This window comes from Hippopotamus amphibius, chromosome 1 (assembly GCF_030028045.1).
Source record: "Hippopotamus amphibius kiboko isolate mHipAmp2 chromosome 1, mHipAmp2.hap2, whole genome shotgun sequence".
In the NCBI taxonomy this organism is placed as follows: Eukaryota; Metazoa; Chordata; class Mammalia; order Artiodactyla; family Hippopotamidae; genus Hippopotamus; species Hippopotamus amphibius.
Window position 1 is genome coordinate 172,454,915 of NC_080186.1, and position 24,413 is coordinate 172,479,327.

Sequence of the window (24,413 nt, forward strand, 5' to 3'; positions counted from 1 at the left end):
AAACCAGAAGTTGACTAAAACAGCTTACAAAGTTGCTTGAGACACATTAAGAATGCACTTCCTTGATATATCCCACTAAAATGTATTTCAGCACACACACAGACACACACAATGCAAAGTCCTTTTTTTTTTTTAACTCCCAACAATGGTTTGAAGAAGAGACCAACCACAGGCTTCTATTTACTTTTAACTTTTGTGCATTTGAGATTTGATGTGGCCACAAGTTATCTTTCAGAAGCATAAATGAAGTAACAGTTGTGCTGAATGCAAATAAGGTAATTCTGGTATCATCTGAACTGCTATATAATGCACTACATTTTTGTCAAACTCAACTTTTCCAGCAGTATGCAAACCAGGCTCAGAATTTTAAGTGATGTGTATCTTGTCCCTGGGGGAGGGAGAGGAAGAAACGGTTGGAAAGATATTTTCAGGCACAGACAAGGTACAGCAAAGTAGGTGGGATCTTGGTTTCCTGTTCTTAAATCCTTCGAGAGATTTTTGAGCCAAAAGACCCCTGTGAATTCTATGTTCAAGTAATCAATTCCGAACACATACCTCACATGTGACAACCACATGTGAAGTACTGTCACAAAACTTCCACCAGCACACTTCCTGCCTCTACAGGTGTCAAGTAAAAGAGGCTGCAGTGAGAATCTTTTTGTGATAGTTTTACATACTAAACTGGGCTTAACCTATGTCTCTCATTGCATCTTTGCTTCTAAGGGAATGTCACAGAATCCTCCTCTTAGGGAAGCATTCTGCTAACTTCAGCAAGTTTAATTTTGTCCAGTGGCCATTGATAGAGGATAGGATTTCATATCCATCCACAGCTGTTTAACAATTTTAGCACTTCTGACCTGGACCGTTAAGTGGAAAAAACTTCCGTTTCCTTAATAGTTCCTGCCCAGGATGACCCAGAGGCAGGAAGGGTCTCAGGGTGGGACTCTCTCTGCCGATCCCTCCTTCCAAATAGTGGACACTGTGGTGAAAACTTTCATAGGACACATCATTCCAGGGGCAGCCGACCCTCACCTATGAGTGTTGTCCAGGTGGCAGGGACACCGCTTGTCACACTTGATGCCATAGAGCCCTTCTGCACACAGGCGCGCCTCACAGCGGTCACCAGCAAAGCCTGCTTCACAGAGGCAAGAGCCACTCACGTGGTAACACTTCCCTCCATTGACACACTGGCAGGTCTCCGCACAGCGAACTCCGTAGGTGCCAACGGGACACTCATCCTGGCACCTGTCGTGCAGGAGGCGGGAGCGTAGAATAGATTAGTCAGTGCTTTGTGAAAATAAACAGTCGATTCAGACAGGCTTTGTTAAGTATACATTGATATTCTTTCTGGATTTGATATTTATTCAGTGATTGTCCCACTACAGATATGAAAAGCATTAAGATAAATTATAGTAGTAACAGTAGTATGACCTGTTTAAAGAAACAGCAAAAACAAAATAAAATTATGAGCTTGGGATGGGAAGCATGTTTTACATCTAGTCCTTGGTAAAGGTATGCATAGCACTTTAGTAGAAACCAGGAAAGGGAGCAAATGAATTGCCCAAGTGTGAGTTCCAGCCCATCATTAGGGAATTAAAATGTACGTTTTCTCTAAAAAGGAATGAAATAATGCCATTTGCAGTGACATAGATAGACCTAGAGATTATCATACTAAGTGAAGTAAGTCAAAGACAAACATCATATGATATCACTTTCATGTGAAATCTAAAAATATGACACAAATGAACTTATTCACAAAACAGAAACAGACTCACAGACACAGAAAACAAACTTATGGTTACCAAAGGGGGTAGTGGACGGAGGGAGATAAATTAGGAGTTTGGTATTAATAGATATAACACTAGTGTATACAAAATAGGTAAACAACAAGGACCTACTGTATAGCACAAGGAACTATACTCAATATCTTGTAATAACCTAAAATGGAAAAAAATCTGAAAAAGAATATGTATGTATAACTGAATCACTTTGCTTTACACTTGAAACTGATACAATATTGTAAATTAACTATACTTCAATTGAAATAAAATAAAATAAAGTAAAAATATATGCTTTCCCTATTTCAAAGAGAAAATTTTGGGGGGGGGGGGAGCGGACAGTGATGGCTTTATTACATTTCTCAGGTCACCTAGTACAATGCCTTACACACAACAATAATGATAAAAATAACATGCTCAATACATTATTTCATTTAATCTTCACCAGAGTCTTACACGTTACATCATGTCATCCCTACTTGGTCCTCATTTTACAGATGAGGAAGATGACACTTTGAGAGATTAAGCAATTTACCCAAGATTACACACAGAATTAGTAGCAAAGCCAGGATTTGAGCCCAAGCAGTTTGGTTCCAGAGCCTTCTTTGAACAACAACAACAAAAAGGTCATTAAATGTGCTAGTCCTGGGTCAGTGTCCATCAGATTCATTTCTTCTCTTTGTCTGCTCTCCTCTACATCCTAAGGGGGTCTGAGTCCTGCAGCAACTCCCTTGTCAACTCAAAGAGAAAACTTTGTAGCAAATTTGAAACAAAATGTTAATTCTCTTGGATTTCATTTTGACATTCATTTTTAATTTCAACCATGTGTCTTGCTCTTTTCAAAGCTGAATGGCAATCATTGCTTTTCATTTAGAAAGTTATGTAACTAAATAAACAAAGTCCTCCTTAGATTTGGAAAAGTCTGAGCTGTTGAAATCAATTTCAACCTGGGGAACTCCTAGCAGGAGGCGGTAGAGAGGCTGGGAGTTCTCAGAACACAAAATTTTTATTAAGTGGGGTTTTGTCCTCTGTTGGGAAGAAGGGCTACCAAATAGCAAGAAAAAAATATCAGATCTCAAAAATTCACTTTATTGTTTTTTTTAAAAATGGCCTTAGAGTGTGGTCCCGGCATAAGAATATGCTCTGGGTAAGTTGGATCTGGTGGGAAGCCGAGTTGCTGCGGGGAATCGAGAGGAGAAAATCATCATGGCTTCACGGAACGCATGACTGGCTATCAGGCCAGCCAAGTTTCTTTCTGACCGGACAAGGTGACTTGATGGGACTTTCTGTAGCATAAGGAGCGCTTTCTGCCAAGGGAGAGGGAGCCGGGGTCCTGACTAGCCAGAGATCTGCCACAAGCAGGGTACCCTTTGTGAGTCTCAGCAGCCACTTCCCATGTGGCTCTCAAGTCATGCCAGACCCCGAGTCCAAAATGTAGGTCAGCACTGCAGTTTTTCAGATGGGTACAGGGCACGCGGCAAGTGCATGATAATGAATCCAAGCAGACTTCAAAGCAGCAGCAAAGGGGCTGAAAAGCAAACATTTTCCACAAGGCTTTGCATATTTTTAATGATGTGGTGTGAGGACTAACAATACCAGGGCTGGATGGGATTCTATTTAAGTGCAGAGGCTAAATCTTGAGACCCCTTTGTATTTTTTTGGTTAAATCTGGCTCTGGCATATATTTAGAGTAAAGGGCCTCTTGCGAACTCTCCACAGACTCTAGACATCCTTAGGCTTGTCAATAGGCAAAGTCTTCAAATCAACCACTCAAGAAAGCATCATAAAAGTTCTAGGGTAATTGAGCTAAGTTCATTTAGCATAAAATCAGATGTGCGCTGCAAAGTTACACGAGTACCTATTTTTAGACCAGAGTATTTTTTAGAGTACTCTATTTTTAACTTGTAAGAAGCTTTACTAAGCCAAGTCACTTAGTTTACTCCTTAAAGATGTAAACTTTGCAGAAAGAAATGCTGTAGTACAAATCATTGGGCCTTCTCATGGCTCTGCTGAAGGCTGGCGAGACAGCTTGGCAACTTGTCTGTCCAGACGTCCTTGCAAGGCAGTATCAGAAAAAAAGAAAAAGTTATGCTCAAGATAAATAACCTCACTAAAACAAATCCAAATGTTATACTTTGGACTCCAGGATTTTAACTTGGGAAAAAGCACAGCTCTAAAAGTGGGGAACAGGGTAGAAACATGAAGCATGGAAAAGTGTCTGCCACCAAATGCCAGGGAAGCAGTGTGTCTATTCTATCCTATCTTGGCAGAAACTTCTTTCCCTCTGAGAAAACAAAATCCATAATAGCTGGGCCTGACCCATATTTACCTTTCTAACCTATAATTAAACGTACTTCTAAGTCTGTATTTTAAATGGCAAAAAGCCATTTGAATTTTACTCACTAAAGTAGCCAGTAAGCTTGGTTCACCTTCCTGCTTCTTTTTTGTCAATGTTGTAAGAGAATCTTGTTAATATTAGTTATGTCTATTTCCACCTACCACACCAAAACGGTAGAATATCTTTCTAGAAGTAGATCTTTTCCACCTTGAAAATAAACACAATCGTGAAGTAGCGTCCACCCTTCTCACTGGCTGAATTAAAAGCCTTTGTCAAGCAGTCTTATCTCCCTTTTGGGCTCCTTTTTCTAAAAGAAGCATCATTTCCCAACGAACTTCATGCCCTTAATGTTGCTTTTGTGGTGTCATGTGGAATAAGAAAAGTAATCTTAGAAGTCATTAAAGAGGAAATATTTTCTTAGGAGAGATGACAGAAAGGCAGAATAAAATATAGCAATAAATATAGGCATCGTAGAAATATGCAAATGTGAAGTTCCTATTTTATTTTTTTAGATTTTGAATAATACCCTGGAACTGGGAAAAATGGACAACCATTAAGTAGAGATAAGCTAATAAAACGTGACACCAATACTCAAACCAATGAGGGTCACAGGCTTGTTTGCATATCATTTCTATTATCATATTGCATCTCACTGTGAACTTATGGAAAAGGAAGTGAGTTAGCATACAAGGGGTGCCAGCTCCCTTTTTCTCCTTCGTTCTTTTGAGCATGGCCCTCTAAGAGTGACCGAAATAATTGGGCCAAACCATGATTTAGTGTGAAAGAATCACATTCCTCATTAGACTGGAATGGATAGATTGGCTGCCTGCCTTTCAAACATCTAGAACTGCTGCTCTGGGAAACATAAAGAGCCCTGGGAAAGAGCCAAGTTTTCCACAGTCCCAGAAGCAGGAAAGAGTTCCTCCACTGAAGACCAATTCGGCATCCCCCCAACTCCTGTCTATGATTTTGGACTTCACTTCCTTTGGCCCACATTCTTATTCATTTTCAGGGTGGTACAGAACACAGCGTGGTAGGACAGTCTCGGGCTTCACCTTAACGGAGCCCATAACTGATCCACAGCTCCCTCCACCCAGCTAACACACAAGGAGCACGGGTTATGTGGGTGGACTCATGCTAGGCCATCCAAGGCCCCAGGGCGATGATGCCAGGACAATGCATCAGCATTAAGAACACTCTTTTAACCCCTTCATAAGAATTTTTCTGAGGATCTGAAAGCCATCCCTCTCTCCATTCATACTCGGCTATGCCACATGACACTTCCTCACCACGCTGTCCTCTCAACCGTCCCGCAGACCCCACAGCCTATTATGTGGGCATCCCACGAGCTGCTCTGCTTGCCTACGAGGTGCCCGTTTTGTTTGTGCTGTTTTCTCTCTGTCTGGGAGGGCTGTCCCCACATCCTGGGAGTGGTCTGGGCCAGCTGCCTGTGGTGGTACCTGCTTCCCTCTGGCCTGATCTCAGTGATCAAGTTTCGCTGACTTCTCAAAACAGGAGAAATGGCAAGACCCCAGGCCTTCGGGGTGCTTTCCCCACGCCTCCTGCCACAAATCATTCCATAACCACTCGTTGTTTCTCTTTCATGATGACAAATGTGCTTACTGTCACTGTGTTGTGTGTGTGTGTGTGTGTATGTCTGCGTGTTGACTCTTGAACCCAGATGGTGAGAACAGAATTGAAGACAGGAGTCATGTCATCAGCTCATCAGGAAAACAACAGTGACAAAAACAACTCTCAAGAAACAAGTTCCCTCTTCACTTTCCTTCTCTTTCTCTGGCTCTTCGCCTGCCTTGCCTCAGATCTAAAATTCACCTGAAAATTAGCTGTTATCCCCTTTCCTTGTATTCTAAATAAGATGAGTAGAAGCCTGCCTGTATGTTTTTTGTTTTTTTTTTTTGTTTCCTCAAATTTGAGACTTAAATCCCTACAGGGCAAGAAAATCATTATATTTAAATTTTTAGTCTCCAAAAATATTACACAGAACCATTATTTAGGGTACTACTTGGTCCCGCGCCTCTCCTTTCCTGACTCAACTTTCTATATTAAGGTGCTAATGCCACATGGATCCAGAACTCACCTAACAACTTCTTTTTCCAAAATGCAACCACAGACCAGGGTGTAGGGCACGAAAACTTTCTGAGGAGCCCAAGTACATAAAAACCATATGCTAAATGTGTCAATAATTCATAACATCAAAAAACTAAGGAAAATTTACAGTTATATTAACAAAAGAGGAAAAAGTCTTTAATGAAATTAAACAGATACTACTAACAAAATTTCCTAATAAAAATAGGGATTTTAAAGAACTACTCAAGCATGAAAAAAACAATTTACTAGAAGTCAATAACAAACATGAAACTATGCTAGAGCCACTTCCATAAAACTAGGAACAAGACAGGAATTCCCCCTTTTACCTCTACTTGTCAACATTCATTTAGAGGTTTAAATTAATGCAATAACTCAAGAAAATGAAATAATTATTACAAAGACTGAAAAGACTAAATTCTCTTTATTTGCAGATGATAAAATAACTGTAGTGTTTGCTAAAAATAACATGAGAGTTAACTAAGTTTGGTAGAGTGACTATATAAAAAAATATACAAAGGTGAGTTCTTTTTTATGCAGAAATATCCAATTAAAAACTTAAATGGGATTTTTCAAAAATTACAAAATACTTATAAATAAATTTAATAAGGAAGTGCAGAGTCTGGAGTGGGGGGGACACACGCTACAGTATCTTCTTAAAGTCATAAAGTTAGACCAGAATTTTAGAAAGAAAAAAATTAGAGAGGAAGGTTAAAGGAATTATTAATTCACAGATATCACCAAAAAATAATGATAGCTAGTATTTATACAGTTTCTAGATATCACTCAAATTAATAATCGCTAGTATTTATACAGTTCATTGAAATCACTCAACTACAATAATAGCTAATATTTGGAAATTTCAGCACTGTTTTAAATGCTTTAATGTATTCATTTAATCCTTATAACAACCCTGGAGGAAAGTACAATTATTTATTTGAACATTATAAAGGAGGATGTTTCCAAGGACACAGGTTCCAAAATCTTTGTTTTTGGCTATTATTCTCTTCTTCCTCTCAAGTCTCTTTTTCTAATTTTACCCACACAGCTAGCAAGCTTGGTTATCAAGTCTTCCAGGTTCAACAGATTAAAGAGCAAATTAGAAGCCGTAGGCTGAGCAAAGCCCTCTGGGTAACACTTTACCACCCAACACAAAAAAAGGACAAGCAGCAGGTGTAAAAACCATATACCCCATGAGTGTCACGTGCAACTAGAGAGCTCTTTAACTCTTACTCTATCACCACCGCACAATGAAATGACTGATATTCTTAAGAGTACACAGTGTCATAAGAAGGTAACTTTATGCTTGACATATTTTTTAAAGATACCCAAGTACACATCCCATTTTTTTTTATGTTTTTTTTTATTATTTTTTGGGGGTACACCAAGTTCAATCATCTGTTTTTATACACATATCCCCGTATTCCCTCCCTTCCTTGACTCCCCCCCACCCCGAGTCCCCCCCGCCCTCCCCGCCCCAGTCCTCTAAGGCATCTTCCATCCTTGAGTTGGACTCCCTTTGTTATACAACAACTTCCCACTGACTATCTATTTTACAGTTGGTAGTATATATATGTCTGTGCTACTCTCTCGCTTCATCTCCGTTTCCCATTTTAAACCCCATTTTAAAATAAATCTATCCAAAAATTTCTTAAATGTATAAAGTGTTGGTACTTGAAGTGGCTGTCCTAAACACTTAATTGTATAGAACTCATCCATCATGGGTTCTAATATTTTATTATTTTGTTAAAATGCTTTCTCTGTATCTTCAATTTACCACTGCTGTCTATGATCTAGTTTCCATGCACTGAGTAGGGAAGGAATCTGTCAAACACACTGATACCTTATAGATGTTTCTTGGAAGATGACAGAATAGTCACAGACAAACGATAGTAAACGTGGCCCCTGGACCCTCCAAGCTCCCCTTTCACACTGTTACAAACAGTCAGAGAAGTACAAGCCTGTCCCTTACCGTTCCCCTGTGTATCCGGGACTGCAGTGACAGTGGCCCATGGCAGCATCACATGTCCCTCCATTATGGCACTGACATTCTTGTGAACAGTTCTTTCCAAAGCGACCCTCGGGGCAAGGCTGACCACACACTGTGCCCTGCATTCAAAGAGACTTGGAAAATTAGATGGGCCTCAAGCCAGGGAAGGGCCAAAGGAGAAGGGAGAAAAGAGGGGAAACAAACAAAAAGGGAGGAAGGGATATAGGAACAGGGCTGCAAGATTAGATAAAGGAGATTTTAGAACACATAAACTCTGTTCATCACCTCAAAAATGTTAGAAATTCTAAACTGGCTTATTTGCTTAGTAAGCTTAAATCTCACAATACACTCATGGGTGGCAGAATAGTAACCTTAAGAAATACCCATATTAAAAAAATAAAGTTACAACAAATAATTATGGAAAGCTAAGGAATTTACAAATCCTCCTAAGTGTTCTTCTTTGTGTCTCACATGCACAGTAAGTCAACAATACCTATTGAGCATCCGTTACATAAATGACATTTGGCCCAAATGGAATACCCAAATGCTTCACCATCCGTTCTAGAGAAAATACACATTATCATTGGTTTTATTCCTTATAAGGAAGCATAAAAAGGTTGAAGTTTCGTGTACCTGAATTAGCAATAACATTGCCTAAGAAATACTTCAACAGAAATGAACTTAGACATTTTATTTCAGAAGAAAAACACATTTTTATTTTCAGCAGGTTCAACAAACATTGCTGGGCCAAGATCAATAGCAAAGCTTATTTCCTGGGGAGAAAAACCGAGAGAGTAACTTGGACACGTCTCCTCACCCTAGAGGCTGTCCATCTTGTCAGACACTGTCATATTTATTCCAGTCCTACCCGGAGAAGCATAAGATATTGCACCAAAAGTCAATGAAATACTCTGCTATTTTCTACTTTACTTGGCTACATAACTTGGGCTTGTAGCTTATCATCTATTTACTGGAGTTACTGTTACAGCAAACAACATATCCCAAGTAACAGGAATTTTTACAATGTTTTTAACTGTTGGAAGCTGTTGCTTTGTCCTCCTTCTCTATAAAAAAGACAGACTGTGGGCACTCTGAAATTGGAGACTAGCGAACACCAGATGGTTTTGTAAATGTTTATTCTGGATCGGGTAAGAAAATACACTTCCTCTAACTCCTGGCAACCCACAAAGGCAGTTGGAGTGCTAATTAAGTCTCCTCTGGTGATTTCTAGCTATCTACCAAGGAGGAAAATTCTTCCAGAATCTTGGAACTGAAAAAGCCTTTGAGAGATGATTCAAATCAATGCTTAACTGAGAATTATCTATGTGCCAGGCAACGTGCTAAGCTCTGAGAACCAGAGATAAAGTCATAACCTTTAATTAGCTCACAATATGGTGAGGGGGACAGATGTAAAAACAGCTCTGACCCCTCCATTCTAGTACAATATATTAGCATGTCTAAAGGAATAACACACCAAGGGTCAGTCCACGGTAAGCTGGGGTTCTGGCAAAAATTCTCACTCTCTCAGGGACTAACAACTCACGTTTTGCAATGGGCCCACACAAGCTTCAGAGATGCTGTTAAAATATTGTTTATAAATAAGGATTAATGTGAGCACATTGCTTTAAGTAGGACATTATTTCTCTCAGGTGAAACACATACATGTATATGTGTAATAGGAATATATATTCACCTATGAGAAGCACCTAGGATGATTGCACACAGAAAATGTTGTAAAGAGAAGTGTAAGTTGGAAGCTCAGTTACACACAGAGAAAACTGGCCTGAAACATTTAGTAAGAAACATCCTTCGAGGTAGGGGTGCAGAGTACAGGGGAGGCTCCACCAGGCTGATGCAGAGGGCCATCTTCCCACCTTCTGGGACTCATGGTCCCAACTTGTGGTTACCAACACCCCACATCATGACCACCCCGACTCAGAAGAAGAAGAAAGCTTCAGTCTCAAGATGAGGCAACTCTACAGACAATGTCTACACAAAAATCCTAGGAGTAACTTGCCCATAGCTCCTCATCCAAAGAACACAGAGTTCCCCGGACACTCTGCTACCCCAGAAAAATCCATCCCTTGCCAAGGACCAAGTAATGCCCAGCATTGGCAAAAGATTGGATAAAAGAAATAAGAGAAGGAGTCAAAGATAATTCAGCATCTCTACCTTGGGCAACTAAGAGAGAAGTTCTGGTTTTAACGAAGATAAAAAAGGTAAAAAAGGAATTGCCTTAAGAAAGGACTAGGTGTATGACTAATTTGGTTCTATGAACACTGACGCTGGTGGGTCTGCTTCCAGCTCAGTAGCTCCCCTGTTCTCCTCGCCATCAGGCACTCAATAAAAGGCCCCCTTGCGCTGACTCCATTGCTTCATGGAGTTGCCCCAGGCTCTGCCTCCTTGTCTTGCCCACTTCCCATTTCAAAGTCTCGCCTTGGGTCTGATATTTCTTTTCCACTTGTCCTAGTGGTCTTAATATCTTGAATTCAACCTTACTTCCCATGATTCTCACCGGGAAGTGGACTCAGGCTCTCCTTTGCGCCACGCCTACAACAAGGGCAATCCCAGACCAGTCCCATCCCATGTCTGGCTCCTAAGACTCCAGCCTAGGCATAGCTCAGGCAGATGGGGGCTTCACGTCTTTAGGCATCTAGACTGGGGTGTCGAACAACATAGTGTCAAATACACATCTGTATGTGTCAGGTGAGAGAAAGTCAAGGTTTGGGAAAATCAGCAGATGACTGTTAACGCCACGGATCTTAATCAGCTTTCCAGGAAAGTCTTATAGTGAGAAAAGACTGGAATCAAGGAAATACTGTAAGAAAGCGGCACGTAAAAGAAGGGGAATTAGGAAAAGAGATCTTTAGTAAGAGAGGTTGGAAAGAGGAGTATCAAAGAAGTGGAGGGAAAAAACATCAGGAAAGGGAGGTGGATGGGCAACAGGGTGACAAGCTTTGGAGAAGTGAGGCAGAGTGAGAGCAGAGGAGCTGTGACTGGATCTGGCGATTAAGTCACTCGTACGCCTGCAAGAGCAGCTTCACTACAGTCCATGGAGATGAAGGCAATCACGAAGCAAACTGTTCTTTTATTTTCTGTATGTTAATGAAGGAAACGGACACTAGCCATTCACTCTGCTGCCTTCAAGCAGACGTACACACGAACCAACTCAGAGAAATACGAACCAATATTATTTCCTGATTTCAGAGTAATCTGCTTAGTAAACCAGCTTTGATATTGTGTATTCCATATTACATTAAGCCTGTGAGTCACTACGTAAAGAAAGAGAATCACAGTCAAAGTTTAGGAAGTGTGGTGAGGTACAGCTTCCTCTGAGATTATCACACGAAAGGCTCTGAGAACTTCTGCAATACTTGGAAAACTTGGTTTACCTCAGTGTGTCTCCAGATTCACACGACCGAGTAACTTTTTCACGTAACACTTAACCTGTTGAGAATAATGTTCCCAAAGAACAATAATGATCCATAGAACATAATTATGAAAGTGCTTATTTAAATACCTGCAGTGTTTCACAGCTCTTGCTGTCATGTGTAAGGCAAGATACTTCTCTTGTACATCCCGAGGGGAAAGGCAGGACAGGTGGCCTACTACCTTTTCCATGAGGACCCTTAATACACTTCAAGTTCAGGATTTAATCACCTTCTGCCTTCTCTGAACTGAAAAATTCCAGCTTTGCAATGGTCAGGTATTTCCAATTTAGGAATCTTTAACCATAAAGGAAACTTTCGTTTGTCCTAAAGCCCTCCAGATGCATTTCACTCGAGTATCCTGGAACAGGGGGGTTTTTTTGGGGGGACAGGGAGCTTACCAGCCAGCCAGAAGGACAAGAGCATTCTCCAGTGACGTGATGACAAACGCCTCCATTTTGGCAGGGGCATCTCTGCTCGCACTGCGGCCCGTGCTTGCCAGGGGGACAAAGGTCCTCACAGCTGAGGGATTAACATGTGACAAAGGACACCAAGGTTTACCCAACCACACAACCCTTAGGTTCACAGACAAAGCAGCACCCAGGGCCCTAAAAGAGAGAAGCTTTCTCTCTTCAATATTGTTCATTTCAGTAACATCGAGAGCATCAATCATATTGGCTGGAAGGGTCTTTGAGGGGTCACCTAGTCCTTCCCATTATTTTGGGATATTTTCTAATGAAACCATTTCAATTGGAGGAAAATCTGTCCTATCAGAGAGCACCAAGGATGACTCTTGCTGGCCACACACTCCTTGACAGGAACTTTCCATGTAACTTACAAAGTCCATGGGTTACACTGGAAGTCTACTTGGTGTGTTTGTTCTAACCTCAAAGGAGACTGGAACATCTGCACATCACCCAATTAGTGTACATGTTCTTCATACTCAGTTTTCAGCATTCTCTTCTTCAAAATGACGAGCTCCCCATACTGTATGAACACACCTTCTCCTCTAAGCCTTTAATTGTCTTTTTTTACTCTCCTGTGAAATTGTTCCAAGTTTCCCAAAGCCCTAGTTAACTGTGGCCTTGATAAAGACCCATAAAAGCAGTAGTAACAATTAAACAGTCTGAGATGCTCACCCAATTCTTCTGAAAATCAGGGCTTTTTCCGCTAATGCAACTTTTTCTTTAGCTCTACTTTACAGCCCTAACACTGTCAGCAGGAAGTATTTACCTAATCAGCCACACTTTTTCAAGTTTTAGTTCTGTGATTTACAAGTGTAATTTTCTCAGTAAGGGAACAAGATTTTTTTTATCTCCTACTTTTTTTTTGGCAAATTCTGCCTCTTAGTCTGTTTGCTAATACAAGCAAATTGAAGAGTGCCGTTCCCACAAAATAAAGTAGCAGAGATTAAGTAATTGCTTCAGTGTTCTCCAGAAAGAATAAAACTATCTGTGTGCAAATATCCTACACAGATGTGACACATGTACTTTTATACTCACAAAGCAGCATACATATCTATGGGCATTAAATAACCCAGCTAACCTTTGATCATGGACTATTTCTAACATCTTTCACCTTCCTTCTTCTCTAAGGCACTGAACCCACCCAGCTTTATCCAGCTAATTAACTGCCACAAAGAGCAGAACAACATGGACCGTTAACAGCTAGCAGTGTAAAATGAATGCAATTGAGGGAGTTTCAAAGCGGAACCCAAATCTGCCCCAACAAACCCACATATTGTCATTCAGCACCACATCCTGGCCCTCTGTCTCTGCTCTGCCACAGGAAGGCACGGAAGCTGGCTCTGAGGCCCTGATGCTCAACAGCAAACAGCAGGGGCACCTCATGGCCATCACTGCTCATCTCTGCACCTGGGCCTGGGGTCCTGTCCCCTCAGTAACCCTCCAGGCAGCACCAGAAACAGAGTGCAGGAGTATGATGCCAGCAGCAGCGTGAACAGAGGGCGGGTGCGCTCTGCCACGCCGCTCAGCAGCACGTCACTTACAAGGCTCCAGTGTATCCGGGTGGGCAGCGGCACTCCCCCGTGACATGATCACAAGTAGCTCCGTTCTGGCACTGGCATCTCTGGTGACAGTCGTTACCATAGGTGCCCTGCTCACAGCGCTCCTCGCAGCGCCAGCCCCGGAAGCCCGCAGCGCAGTGGCAAGCCCCCGTGATGGGGTTGCACAGAGCTCCATTTTTGCACTGGCACCGGCTGCTGCAGTGAGGCCCCCAGTGATCACCATCGCAGGCTAAGGTTGGGGAAAGAAACAGTGGAGGGCATCAGAGAACAGGTGTGGGTAATGGCAAGCTCTTCAGCACCAGCTTTCCTCTCCCTTTGGAGAGAGTGGCTTGATGACCCCTTCATTACCATTCCTCAACCAAGCAGCAGAGCTCAGGAACCCACCCATGGCAATATTTCACTGGTGCTCAGCAGTGGACCACTTTCTATCCTCCACTGCTCAAGAATCACTATACTGTTCAACTGCATGCCTATGCTCAGCCTGTTCCCTGCACCTGGAGTGTTGCCTCTGATGTGGCCAGGGTCACTGGCTAGGGGAGGGTGTGAGCAATTGTGGGGAGAGAGGAGGCTGGCCAGGCAGGTGGGAATGATCAGCTTATGCAGGGGTTTTTATGCACAGCAAGAAGTTTGGATTGCATCTGGTGGACAAGAGGTCAGTAGTAAAGGATTTTAAGGGACAATGGAGATTTGCCTTCTACTAACATCAGCTGGCTACAGCATGAGGAAAGCACAAGAAGGAGCTGACAAGGAGAGGCAGGAGAGGGGGCAAGAAGCATGGTAGTCAGGGGATCAGTGAGGGGGCCTGGCCTTAGGCAGTGATCAGAGGGACAAAGAGGCGAGTCTACTGAGGAGTGGGCCGGCCTTGCTACAGGTATGCGCTGAGCTCTCGAAAGGGAAACTGCTGACGTGCTTTCAGGATAATCAAAACATGTGCGATTGGGAGGTAACTAGAAAAGACTGGAAAAAAATTGACCAAAATGTTTAAAGTCACTGACATTTTAAAAATACAACAAACCTGAAACTGAAAATGGACAGCACATAAAAAGATAAGAAGTACATGAAACCAGGTAAGACAAAAGCAGAAAAACCATTTAAAAGACAGATTTTAAAATGCAGTTCCAAAGAAAAGGAAGAATGGCCGTGATTCAAGTCAATGAACAGGGAAAAGAGAGCAGAGAAGGAAAAAACCTCAATCGCAAACATTTTAAAATTTATAAAGGGTGACAATAAGCAAAACCTACTCATAATATGCACTGCCTAGCCAGCCGTGCATTTATTAATTAGATGCTATAAAAATCAATAGGGAAGTAGCACCCTGCCTAGAGCTCTTAGGATAAATTGCTTTTATGATAAAAAAATAAAGTTTCATTTCATAACAATTTTGTAACATCAACAGATCTGAAATAAACTATTGAAAAAAACAAAACTAGGCACACAGCAAACAACTTATTAGACATGCAGGATTCATCTTCCAATATTAGAACCTACCTTTCATTTCATAATATCAAAAGGTTTAAATGAATAATTCTGTTTTTAATCAGTATGGCTTTGGTCTCATTAGTACTTTAATAAACATACTTTAACACGATTAAAAGCAATGAGAGAATTATCAAACCTAAAGCAGATCAAGAAAGCAATTACCTAAGGACTCACAATCTTCTTTCACAAAATAAGATTAGGTGGTAGTTCCAAGATGAGATTTCAGCTAACAATTAGTGTTACTCATGTGAGTAATTTCTTTTATTGCCCATGGATATGGACAAAGTTGTTTTTTATTTTTTCAATTTTAATTCTTTCAACCTAAGATCTATTCTCACATGATATGTTCCTTTTACTCCTCTCAGCTATCCCAGTTGGAGAAGAACCGATCCTGTTTTGAAGGCCCCCCAAAGTAAATTACATAGTCCTTTATAACTTGTTCTCCGGTTCATCAGTCCTAAGGATAAGGAATATCTTCATTCCATGTAAGTCAAATCCATTATCCTATAATTTGATCTTCCCCCCCTCCTCTTCACAGTATAGTCAATCCTGTGCATCACTGTTCTTTATATTATAAATGATTTTATTCCTTAAACATGAATACGTCCTTGGCACTGCTCTTTGCGATGCTAAATACTACAACTTCAATACATTTAGGTATTTTTAAAAAGTTTAATCAATTTCTCTCATTTTCTTTGCTGAATCCTCTCCAAAATGTCCATATCCCTCTCAGCTTCTGGGAGCCTCAGGTATTAAAGATCCATTCTTCCTATGTACAGTGAGGGATTAATTGATTGACACACAAAAAGACAATGTAGCTAATAATAAGGACATCAAGATCATGCCAAAAGCATTTTAAAAAAATCACGATGGGTTGAGTTCTTTTCCCTCACTGTGATACTGAGGTAAGAGTGGGCTGCTGCATGAACGTTTTATAAAGTATATTTTACAACAAGAGGAGAGTGGTAGGAAGAAGACAAGCATTGAGGGGACAGAACTGGTCTGTCCTCTCCTTCATATCCCATTTATTTGCACATCCCATTCAACAGCTGCTCTCCCAGCACAGCAGTCAGGCAGAGACCAGTTCTATTTTCTTGGGATTAGATAAAAAAACAAAAACAAAAAACCCTTAAGATATCTCCTCATGGGAGAAACGAGTTTATAGCAGAAATTGATAACTATCAGCATTAAAGAAAGGGTTTCAGGCTTTTAAAGAAATATTATCGTGCGGACATGGTTAATTTCCTGCCTATATCTAAGCACTGTGGCATGCTTTGAAGTGACAGCTTCTCCCCTTGGGGTTGTATTTCCCTAAAAAGCCACTGATACATGGGCCTCACAACGTGAACACTAAGCACCAACATGGACTCTGCTGGGAGGAAAGTCCACATACAGAAGCCTACAGACAAATACACAGGAAGTAACACAAGCAAGATACAGAAGCCTGGCTTGAATGTAGGCGTCAATGTGACTTCCTTTCCTTTCTTCATTTGTCATATTTAACTGCTACAACACACCCACTTTTAAATGTATACCAGTGAGTTACACAGTTTATCACACAAAAGCCAGCTTTCTTCCCTGATTACTACAAATACAAGAGTATGTTGACTGTCTAGACAAGAGGCAGAATTTGTTCCTTATGTTTAGTGCCAAGCTTGACCAATTATCCTGAATTCAAGTACTGTATTTAGAAAGACAGTTTGGAAAGAGTCTGAACTCAAGTCATCTGACATCTTTTAGTTAATACCTCACTCATATTTCAAGGGGCAAGTATTTCACTCCTCAAGAAAAAGGGACTGGGTTGGTTACTCCCACTGACAACTTTTTTAAAAATGTAATATGTACAACTGAGTCATTGTGCGGTACAGCAGAAATTAGCACAACACTGTAAATCAACTATACTTCAATACAGTAAAAAAAATTTTTTTAATGTAGTTAACATGGAAATAGCTTTAATATTCTAATGGGAAAAGGTAAATGAACAAAATTTTGTTTCAGATTCAATTGAAAAGAACCCAGGTGCTAATAAGGGAATGATGCCTCCTTTTCAGCTTCTGGTTTCAGGTCTCATTGTGCGAACAGCTATCAAATGTCATGTGCCCAGATTCATGCAGATGTTTCAGGAGACAGCTTAATGAGGGTCTCAGCACAGACAGCTTACTCTAAGAGGCTCTCATAATAAGTTGGAAATAAAAGGGATTTTAAACTACTGTGTAATGTCAGGAGTATACAGTCCATGCTACAACTCTTAGGGACAACTTAGCAAAGCACTGGCTCCTCTCAAGACAGTGGACTCACCCTGGAGCCCAAATGGCTGTAACTTGACCACAGGTCACACTCAAGGGCTGGGGACTGAAATTGACTCAAGTGATATCTCTTAAGTACCCGCCTTGTACCAGCCATTGTATCAGGCCTTGACTTCAAACAGGAACAATAAAGCTAATGCTTCTACAAGCTTATAGTTTAATGGCAAGGCATCAAGTTCCTAGGCAAAAGAATACCCTGTGATAAGTAGTAAAGTAAAGATACGGACTGGGTATAACGGAACACACAGGGATGACACTTAACCAGTGTTGGTGAGTTGGGAAAGGCTTCCCTGATAAAATGATGTCTAAGCTGAGACCTAAAGGCAGAGGGTGCCGTGTTTAGGTAAAGGGTGGAGGATTTGTACACAGGGAAAAGGGGAACTGCAAGGAAAGGGAGGTTGCAGGGGGTATTACATTCAGAAAGAATGATACATGCAATGGCCAAAAGCCTTTTACATGACAAACATCCAGGAATGCCCTCTCGGGCTTCTACACTATTGTGTAGTGTACCATGGCCACTGTCATCTTTCTTAGCTGTGTGCACAACAAAAAGTATAGAAATAAGCAGAGGAGAGAGATATTAGACATGTCCTCTCCCTCCATCAGTCCTCCCCAGCCTGCCAAGCTCAGCTCAGAAACCTCTGTGCTTCAGGTGCATTTTACAGACCCAATCGGAGATGCTTTCTGAAAAAGGCATTATATATTTTCCATGACATTATCTTTGCACTTAGATCACAGTTTTATATATGTTTGCCTTGTTTCATATCTCTCAAATAAAATTGAACTTCATAGGTGTTAAGACACATGGCCACCATTCTAGATCTTAGCAGTTGTCAACAGAAGGTTTCATACAACCACGTCCTGGCAGTCACCTGGCTGACAATGATGGTGAGAAGCATTCTGATTCCGAGATATTAAGCTGTGAAAAACTGTGCACCTGAGTCATGAAGTAGTGTAATAATGATGATGAGACTGATCCACCAGCGAGGTTGATAATCTCTCCCTTTTCAGGAAAACCAGCCCTCTTATGCACTATTATGGGAGAGCAGAAACCACATCCAGTTTAGAGGTTAGTCTGGGAAAGGGCATCAAGAACCCTCTAGGCATAAATTTCTCTTTGGGGATTTTTCCAAAAGAAACACACATAGGTGTGTAAAGACAATAATAATTCACAATAGTTGACTCATTAGTAACACTTACACTGTGCCCACAGATGCTGTTCTAAGCATCTGAGATAGAGGAATGAGCACAGTGTCCCTGTGAAGCAGAGACGACAGTTACCCCTAATTTATAGAAGAAGAAACTGAGATCCAGGTGATGTGCTTAAAGCTATACAGGTAAAAAGAGGTGAAGAACAGACCTCCTGTTTGGATTCTAAACCACTCTATTCTACCCCCTCCAAAGCCAAAAGGATGCTTACCCCAGCACTGTTTATAACAACGACAACAACAACAAATAGAAACAACCTATTATAATTTTCTAGCAATAGACGACTGGTGATAAAAAATTTGGTATAATCATACACTGGAATACCATGCATCAATTAAAAGTGGTATTATAGAAGAATATTTAATGAACTTGAAAGATGTTTGTAATATTGTAACTGTAAAAAGTAGATTAAAAATATGTACCACATGATCCAATTTTAGCAACAGATTAGAATAAACTAAATGAAATTGCCATTAATTTAGGTAAAAAATGGCCCAATATCAGCAATTCTATATAGTTGAACCTAATACGTGGGGAAGGGAGGAGAAGAGGGAGAATGAGAAAGACACAGAGACAGAGAGACAGATATTGAAAGACTCTGTGGTCCAATGGGACCACTGGGTAACTCTGGGTCTTAAGACAATGCATGATTTTTCTTTTATTTATTTGGATTAACTAGATTTTCTACATTTTCTGCGATTGAATGTATCCTTTTGGTGGGAGGAGAAAAGCAAGCAAAAAGTTACATTTTTAAATAGTTCGATCTGCTGAGCACTTATATTGTACTATGTTCTGTGCTCCACGCTTTACACACCTCTCTCCAAGGTGGGTATCATTATCACCTTTAGCACACAGAGGATATTTAGGATGAAAACATTTAGGTAAAATGTCCAAAAACACTGGACTGTGGCATCAGTATTCAAACCCAAGTTTGTCTGCAAACAAAAGTCCGAGTACTTTTCACAAGGCCATTCTGCTCCTGAAGTAGTGAAATTAGCATTTTAGTTAAACATAACATCCCACAACTATGTTTTTTATCTAATAGGATCCATCAAGGCAAAGCAGCCAATGATAAGACCTTTCACTGAGCAAGCCCATGGGGTCAGCCAGTGACTCAATATTTAGGGGCACTGAAAATAGGAAATTATCTCAGGCTTGAGAACATAAGGGCATTTCTCAAGGAGAAAATAAAATTAAGGAGATGGTCAGATCTGAAGAGCTTCTGTAAGTTGACCATGATTCTGTGCAAACAGAAAGGGCAGTAAGCTCACTGTGAAAACAGTACTGATGCCATAAGCTGGCCTGCTAAGGAGTGCTCTAACCTGAAAACCAGGCCGGCATACTACCTGGCACGAGGCTGGCTCTCGAGATGTATTTGGTGAGTGAATGAAAGGGATCGTGCACAGAGGGCAGGATGACTAACTCGGACAAGTAGAGAAACCTGTAAAACCATCATCAGACCTCTAGGTGCAGGCTCCTCTCCTAACTCACTTCCAGCCCTCAGTCCAGTTTTCCACACAAAGGACAGGGAGAGAGAGAATAGTTTCCAAGATACACTGAGTTTCCAACCTGTGTCAGCATTATGCAGCTACTTTATTTTACCCTCACAGTAACTCAATGAGATAGGTATAATAACTCTAACATTTCACATGCAAAACGGACTCAGATGATAGTTTGCTCAAGGTCAATTAGCATCCAAGTGGCAAAAGCAAGGGTTCAACCCAAATCCACCAACGCCTCTATCGCTGCCATCTTCAGCACACCCTACAGACCATCCCAAGTGAGCAAAGCTCATCAATGACAAGATCTGATATCAGTGCTCATTACAAGCGTCTGCATGCTTCTCAACGGGGAACATTCTAGAACAAGTCTCACAGATGTTTGAGAAGTAATTCTTGTTTGCCTAGAACGACAGTTCCCAGGCTTCAAAGTGTTAGCAGCAGGTTCATCAGAAAGGTTTGATAAGGAATGTTCCCACACGTCCACAGCCACACAGGTATCGACAAAAACAAAGCATTAGGAAAAATCTTGGAACAAATGAGAGATGCTTTTAGTAAATCTCTTGTCTTTGTGTAGACCAAGAATAAGGAAAGGAGAACAATTGGAGATACAGAGAAATGCCAAATGGAGAGATACTCCAGAGGAAGGAAAAAGAGCACATTAATACACTGTCTCATCCAAAGGACTCCCTCAGCAAAAAAAAAAAAAAAAAAAAAAAAGATGAAATCATTTTTCCCTTAGAGAAAGGAATGATGTTTACCATCAAGTTCACCTTGTCACAAAATTCATCAACCACTATCTGGCTCAAGGAGGGGGTACAATCACTCAGCATTAGACAGGCCTGGACCTTAGTGGGGACACTGCTACTTCGTAGCCATGGAAACGTGAGCAAGTCCCTGACCTTTATTATACGTAATTTTCTTTTCGTAAAATGGGGATAGTGAAATGTACTAATTACATCAAAAGCACTTGTTGCTATGTATAACAGAGCACAGATGTGGAAGCAGCAGAAATTTCATTCTGTGGTTGGCACAGTGGAATGTCCCATCCCTAGAAAAACATCCTGCAGCTGTATATGAGGCTGAAATAACAGGCCTGTCGTTGGTTTGTATTATTTGTTTGTCTTGCATGAATCATTCATGCCAAAGAGGACAACTTGGTTCTCACAATGTGAATTCCAAAAACAAATTGCCCAGTAACTCCATAAAGTTAAAAACAAGCCCTGGTATCACCCTTTTCATCCATTTTTATAAAGCTAACTGGAAAAAGTGCAGGCCTGGGATGAAACTCAGTGTTAATTTACATCCTATTCTTAACTGTCCGCTAAAAACTGGACTTAGAAATTTCTCACTTCCTGATGATTGGGTCCAGAGGTGCAGGCTCATACGTGGAGTCCAGAAATGTAAAAGGATAAACTAAGAAACAAATATGTGAACTTCTTAGTAACCCCATAGCATAAAGGAGTAGATGGCGACGAATAAAATCTGGAGAATCTGCCATATTAGATGGCATCAGTTCCAGGACTTGATTTTTCCCCGGGTCATCTATACCCACTAAGACCACAGAAACAGCCTTGAAACACATTTTGAAGTATAAGATGCTTTTTTAAAGCAATTGGTTCTGAATTATAGAGAAAAACAAAAGGGCCCAATTCTGTGTGCTTGTGTTAGGTCTAGAGAAACCTGAGATGAACTGAGTAGTCTGTTTTTTTGTTTCCTGTTTTTGTTTTTGTTTTGCCTTGATTTAATACCTCTGGGATCTAAGAGGTAAAATTGTAGAACTACATGGGGTTCAAGAACTTTGTGGATGCATCTCTACCGGAAAATTACAGTGCGATAACGTATTTTATCTTGGAACTCATGTATATCATAGGGAAATTGCATACATTTATAATACATAACTACCCTCACCAGCGTTGCTGTTTGAAGTAACTAAGACTATAAGTGCCCTTAAACATCTAAATGTCAAGCACCTATTAGGTTACCTCAGTCAGCTACATGGACTTAAAAACATATTTTTACATGGAGTTTCGTGATGTTCTCCATTGAGTTTAAACATAGGAAAATCTGTGATTATGAGAGAAATTAATAGGGAAGAAAATTCACCCCCTCATATTGTCATACACAGATGAAGCACAAACAGATCACTTTCAAGAAAATATCTCTACAGAGTGAGTGGCTTTCAGAAGAGACCAAAGTAATTTTCTGCCCTCTCAAAGGATAGAAAAACATGATTCTTCCTGAAATATACACCATTTCTTCCCAAGCCTTGGTTCTCTCAGGGTCTTTTATCTCCCTGTGACTTCACTCCTTGCGCCTCAAGCTAAAAAGGCTATGGTGTGTCATTCCTTTTGTTAACTTAGAAGAAAAGATCCTCATTCAAAACATCAAGTGCTTTAAAAATAAAACAAGTTTGTAAAGCTTCTCCATCCATGAAGAAGAACAATAAAAATGTATTTTCCAGATCCTCTGAAAGCACTAAAACCTCACGTCCTTCACATGTCAAAAAGCCGGCTGGAGAGCTGACAGAGTGCCAGCAATCACTGTGGACAACCACCCAGCGCTGTTTATATTAATATTATTCAGTGGCTGAGAGAGAACATTTATTCTTCTCTAAAAAGATGTTTATTAAATGAATTTTTGAAGCATGAACTGTCATTTTATAACTTCAGTGTATGCTTATCCCAAATGATGAACCAGAAAAAAGGGCGTGAAATGTTTATTCTTTAATGTGTCTAAGTATAAATGTTGCTGTCTCAACGAGAGCGTATTGATGACTCTATTCACAGTGCAGGGAAATCTCAAGGATACGAATTGTAGGCTGGGATTAAGTAAGGGATTTGGGGGGATAACATTTATTCACTGAGGTCAAAAGAATAATAACGGCCTCAGGAGCCATTACAGGATATCTTGCTTTATAAAGTCTTGCCATATTTTCACTCTTTTGCTCATTTATTCTTTCATTTAAAATGTACTAAGTAAGCAGCTATGGTGGCTACTGAGTTGTTTGTTGAGCACTTGCTATTGCTAAGACCCGTCCTATAGCTAAGATTTCTTTATCTATTGGAGGAGACTGGCCCACATGAGACTTATCAGAAAAGAATGTGCTAAGCCTTGCAGTGCACAGGACGCTGGAGAAACACAGAGGACTTACGCCCACTGCGCCTCTGGGCAGAGGAGAGCAGGGAGGGGAGAAGGCTTCCAGCAGAGGTGGGCTAGAGGTAAGCACTGAAGGGTGCGTACTTAGGACCACCACTGTGCAAGTCCTTATTATCTTCTTCTTGACGTCAGAGGCCAAAAGGCGGAAGCCTTAAATAATTTGCTTAAAACCCGACAGTAAGGAAAACCAGGCCCCAAACCCTCAATGCTAACAGGATGGTCCGAAAAATTTAGGAGTTTTCTTGAGTAAAAAAAAGAAAAAAAGAAAATTAACCACAGAAGACAAGTCCTACTACAGCAAAGGCCCCATGTACCCACAACCTAGAATTAACTGTTGTGAGCATTGCATCACATCTGCTTAATCACTTAATGCAAGAAATAACACGTTACAGTTAAAGTCCCTTTTATCTTCTATGTACCTGGTTTTCAGTTCTTTCCCTACTCCTACCCCAGAGGGAACAACTGTCATGATTTTAATGTGTATCATTTTAGCCTGTTTGTGTGTCCAGAAAGAACATATTACGTTATTTTATGAATTTATTAGTTTCACAGTAAAATGTATATATAACTGTGCATTTTGCTTTTTTCACCCAATATTATGATATTGAGATCTACTAATATTGATACATCTGCTAATATAGTGTATTATTATATAGAAGTTTATAGGAATGAACGGCTACACAGTATTATATTGTATTCACAGCATCCAATAAATCTATCTTTTCTCATATTCAAGGCCATTTTTACTTGTCTTCAAATTTTCACTGTGACAAAGATGCAAAGACTATATCCCCTATACATGTATGCAAAGGTTTCTCCAAGGTATACAGACAAATTATGAAGAAGGAAAAATAAAATTACTGAATCGTGTGGTGTACACAAATTAAAATTTTACTCTAGAGACAGCCAAACTGCTCGCTAAAGTTACTCTGCCAATTTACCTTCCTGAGCAGTGTGTGGAAGCTTCCTTTTATATCTTCATTAACACTTGATATTGTCAGACTTCTAGACTTTTGCCAATCAGATGGTCAAAAATGACATCGTGTTCTTTTATGATGCACTTCCTCAGTTATTACAAAGACAAATATATTCTCA

The 24,413-nt window shown here is 40.5% G+C and overlaps 1 protein-coding gene across 1 annotated transcript in view; it reads right to left on the minus strand.

Moving 5' to 3' along the window:
- The window catches only part of MEGF10 (multiple EGF like domains 10), a 269,700-nt gene that overhangs the window by 44,520 nt on the left and 200,767 nt on the right, over positions 1-24,413 (minus strand). The window contains exons 8-11 of the mRNA XM_057736130.1: positions 13,649-13,895; positions 12,042-12,162; positions 8,195-8,331; positions 1,033-1,245 (exon numbers count right to left, since the gene is read on the minus strand). Coding sequence (XP_057592113.1) covers positions 1,033-1,245; positions 8,195-8,331; positions 12,042-12,162; positions 13,649-13,895 — 718 coding nt within the window. The remainder of the gene's footprint in view (positions 1-1,032; positions 1,246-8,194; positions 8,332-12,041; positions 12,163-13,648; positions 13,896-24,413) is intronic.